The sequence below is a fragment of the Sphaeroforma arctica genome (genome assembly GCF_001186125.1).
Source record: "Sphaeroforma arctica JP610 unplaced genomic scaffold supercont1.452, whole genome shotgun sequence".
In the NCBI taxonomy this organism is placed as follows: Eukaryota; class Ichthyosporea; order Ichthyophonida; genus Sphaeroforma; species Sphaeroforma arctica.
In genome coordinates, this window is record NW_014040106.1 from 51,028 (window position 1) to 55,149 (window position 4,122).

Sequence of the window (4,122 nt, forward strand, 5' to 3'; positions counted from 1 at the left end):
ATATATATATATATATATATATAAAGATAACTAAATATAAATATACATACAAAAATATACATATATATATATATAAATTATTATTGGAAGTTTATATATACACGGACATTCACTCACTATATATATATATATATATATATATGTGTGTGTGTGAGACAGATATATATATATATATATATATATATATATATATACATATATATATACATATATACATATATACACATATATACATATATATATACACATAGATATATATATATGTAATATATACACCTATACATATATACAAATATATACAGATACTTGTATATACATATACACATATACACAGATATATCATACATACACATACATATATACATATAGGCATGGAACAAGTATTATAGTTATCTTTTGAGTGCTAGCGGAATATCGCGTAGATTGAGTTTGGTCGATTTATTTTCATAACTATAGACTGGATTTAGGTAGCATCTCCAATAACGACGCATCTTGGATAAGCGACAAATTTAATTATGTATTTTCTATAGGATTTCCACGACCAATCACTGTTCACATGATATAGTTACATACCAGTAGATGTAACATATTCGTGTGCGATCCAATAGAGCGTGCGCTTCGTATAAATTACTTATAACACTTTGCGCAAGGAGTCATGGCATCTACTGAACTCACAAGAGTGGGCGGCGTAGTGCCTTTCTGACCACAAGCAACTCCACTGGCGTCACTATCCACTTTGCGGTGATATTTCTTCCCGTTTCCAATCTTATACCGGGCTTCAGCTATATTAAGCTCAACAACATCTCGACCTGAGGTATTCAGCGCTACCTGATTATTCTCCGCGTTGACCACTGTCGCCCTTGTGGCCTGCCTCGAGCGAGTGTTCGGGTACGAATCGGTCCACTCAGGCAGTACAGGGACGTGTACCTGAACGCTCTGATCGGCCCCTTCAACAGTTGATGCAGATATCGCAGCAGCCCTCGCACTGTGTGCCCGTGTGTTAGGGTATGTAATGCTGCTTGTTGTAGAAACTGAAGATGGATAGCATTCTGAGCAAGGTTTCATCGTTCCCGTTGATGTCACCTCGATAGGCAATGTACTGCCTGTCGAGCCACACGTCACTCCGTCATCGTTGATGGAAACTTTGCGATGGTACGGTTTTCCCTTTCCGATGCTATAGATGACTGAGGCTACATCATGTACCGCCATAACACCGTTTGCAAAGGAATTATCCCCTACAACACCCGTCGGTTCTCTACTGTTCGTACTTGAACGTGTGCTAGGGTAAGCATTAGACACCTGGAGCGGGTTCCGGTCGCTCGACTGTGTGTTGCGAACGAGACCGCTCGTAAGCTCTGTATTGGTGAGAGTAGATATCGTACCATTGCTGGCAATAAGTGCTTGTGTGCTGGGATTTGAAGTGCTTTGTGATTCTATAAAGTTAACATAATAACATTTTGAACAAGGCTTCATCGCACCCATCGATGTCACCTGAACAGGCGCTTTGCTGCCTCTCTGACCACACACCACTCCTTGACTGTCAATGGTGAGTTTGCGGTGATACGTATTCCCTCTGCCGATTCTATACTTGGCCAAAGCTATATCTTGTACACCTTTGTTCTTAACTGCAATAGACAAATTATTCCTCGAACGGTGTGCTCGAGTGTCTGGGTATGCTATGCTTTGTTCTTCAATGGAGGCTATATCATAACAATTCGAGCATGGCTTCATCGCGTCGAAAAACCGAACAGCCGCCGTACCGCCTCTCTGACCGCATGCAACTCCACTATCGTTAACCGATAATTTACGGTGGTATGATTTCCCTTTTCCTATCTTATATTTAAATAAGCTTGTATCTGTTGAATCTTGTGCACCTGATATGTCAATTGCATTCCTGGTGCTCTGTGTAGTGTTCGTCAGTGCCGTTCCGGCCTGATCCGAGGGTGTGATCGCAGGATTAACGTCGTTGCCAGGCAGCGTGGGATAGCATCGCTGGCAGGGTTTAAGCTTTAATTGCACAGCTTCATCCGCACTCATACAGGAGGTCCAACCCTTGCCACAGCTGGTTAGATGTTCGCCCAGGGCATTCTTTTTATGGCTATGGTAGCTTAGGTTCGTCCCAACGCGGTATACCCGTACATCGTGTAGACCTGCATGATTTGAGTACACCTGAACAACAGCGCCTGTATTACTCTGAATAGAGTCTATACCTCCCTGTACAACTTGATCGCTCGTCCCATTAAATGTACTGGAAACTGGATGTCGACCAACACCAGCTGAATTGAATATTATGACAGCTGCGTCGTCATCTACATCAACCGACACACCAGACTTGCTTCCGCCTGCTCTGTGACCATTGCTGGTGAAAATGGCTTCATCGTCCGATAACGTGGGAATCAAATATTGTCCTGTCTCCATTTCTACGTATTTCTATTTACCACTTATTGTACTGGATTGTATATGTCCTCGATGTATATGTCCTCGAACGCACCCGTCATGTTCCAAGAACGTGTTATTGTGTAAATACAGATTTTTATCAGCTACTTAAAATAACAAGCGATGCTTTCGAAGTGTGACACTTATAGGGATGGTTACAAGTTTCATAAATATTTATTTATGATGCAACATTGCAAACAGACAACGTGCACCATTTCAAGCAGTCACGCACTCGGTTCAAATGTGGAGCCCTTGAATTGCGAATTTGTTTTATTATATGTTTTTAAAAAAATAAATATTATACACCTCCCCTTAGGCTCCCGGGTCTCCCCCAAAAAAGAGAATGCGGTATTTTGTATATATCAGGACCAGCCACCAGCCTCCAGGTAAAACCATACTAGATAAATAAAAAGTATTCCTTACTATTTAGTATTTATGTATACATTTCAAAAAAAAACATGAATGCCACGTATTTACTTTACTCTGGAGCATTTTGTATTTGAGACATTAAAATTAAAAAAATTCTTGAATCTCAGGCTGAAATAAACGTGCAAGAATACTGAGAGTGAGAGCAGTGTAGCATTTAAAAAAAACCCATCGTTCAATGATATTCGCTTTCAAAGTTCCAAATACGCAACCCGCAGATGGAAAATCTGATTGTATTTTAGATTTAAAAAAAACCCCCAAAATGTACATTCTGTACATAACAACGATCAAACATGTGAGCTTTTTTATTTATGTATTTTTTTAAATATATATGTTTGTTTCTTGGTTAAATTTTTAATCAGCAGCAAGTATTTTTGTTTTTTTTTAAACAAATATAAGAAGTTTAATTTACATATTTTTGTTTTTTTTAAACAAACATTGGTTGAATATTTACATATTTATTTATGTAAATATGATGATTTTGTTTTGTTGTTTGTTTTTTTGATTTGTTTACAAAAAAAACAAATATTCCAGACAACATCAAATATAAAATATTGGACGGCAAAGGGGCCCGGGGATATATATTTTTTACTACGGTTGACCCAGAGATTAAAAAAAAATCTATTTCATTGGAGGTTATATGAATCAAATTCTTCGTCTTGACGAGAAAGAAACGTATCCTTTTTAAAATCCCATCCCGATCGGACTATTGGTTCAGAAGTTATGAAAAAGCACAGTTTGTTCCAGAACTGGTCAAATTAGGCGCGCGTAGACATATTATACAAGTCCATTTATAGTTCCATACTCAACAGACCTTTCTGGCATCATAGCATATTGTAATGGTACTACTTTAATGTCATGGTCTATATATACGCTTATAGCGAGTCTAAACGTGTATATCGGCGAGCTCATATTCTCATTGGTATAAAACTACATTTCTCCAACCCTAAATGCCTCACTGCGTACAACTTATGATACACTATTATCGAAATCAGTGTAGTCAGAATTGTATCAAATACACATATTTATACAATTGTAACAAAGACTAGAAGTAGTAGTATTATCTTATACAATTGTAACAAAGACTAGCAGTAGTAGTAATATCTTATACAATTGTAACAAAGACTAGCAGTAGAAGTATTGTCATGCGCTCTCGTCTGTTCTTTAACTAATCGATATAATATATATATATATATATATATATATATATTTAGATATATATATATAACGTATCTATATAAATACATGTTTATACATATA

General features: G+C 37.4%; 1 protein-coding gene across 1 annotated transcript; it reads right to left on the reverse strand.

Annotated features, from left to right (window-relative positions):
• Window positions 1-415: 415 nt before the first annotated feature.
• Window positions 416-2,665, reverse strand: SARC_06370 (hypothetical protein). The gene has a single exon (XM_014299727.1). The coding sequence runs from the start codon at window positions 2,416-2,418 to the stop codon at window positions 628-630; it is 1,791 nt and encodes a 596-aa protein (XP_014155202.1). The 5' UTR covers window positions 2,419-2,665; the 3' UTR covers window positions 416-627.
• Window positions 2,666-4,122: the final 1,457 nt, after the last annotated feature.

Coding starts and splice junctions, on each gene's coding strand:
- SARC_06370 (XM_014299727.1), bottom strand. CDS start 2,418: ATGGAGACAGGACAATATTTGATTCCCACGTTATCGGACGATGAAGCC.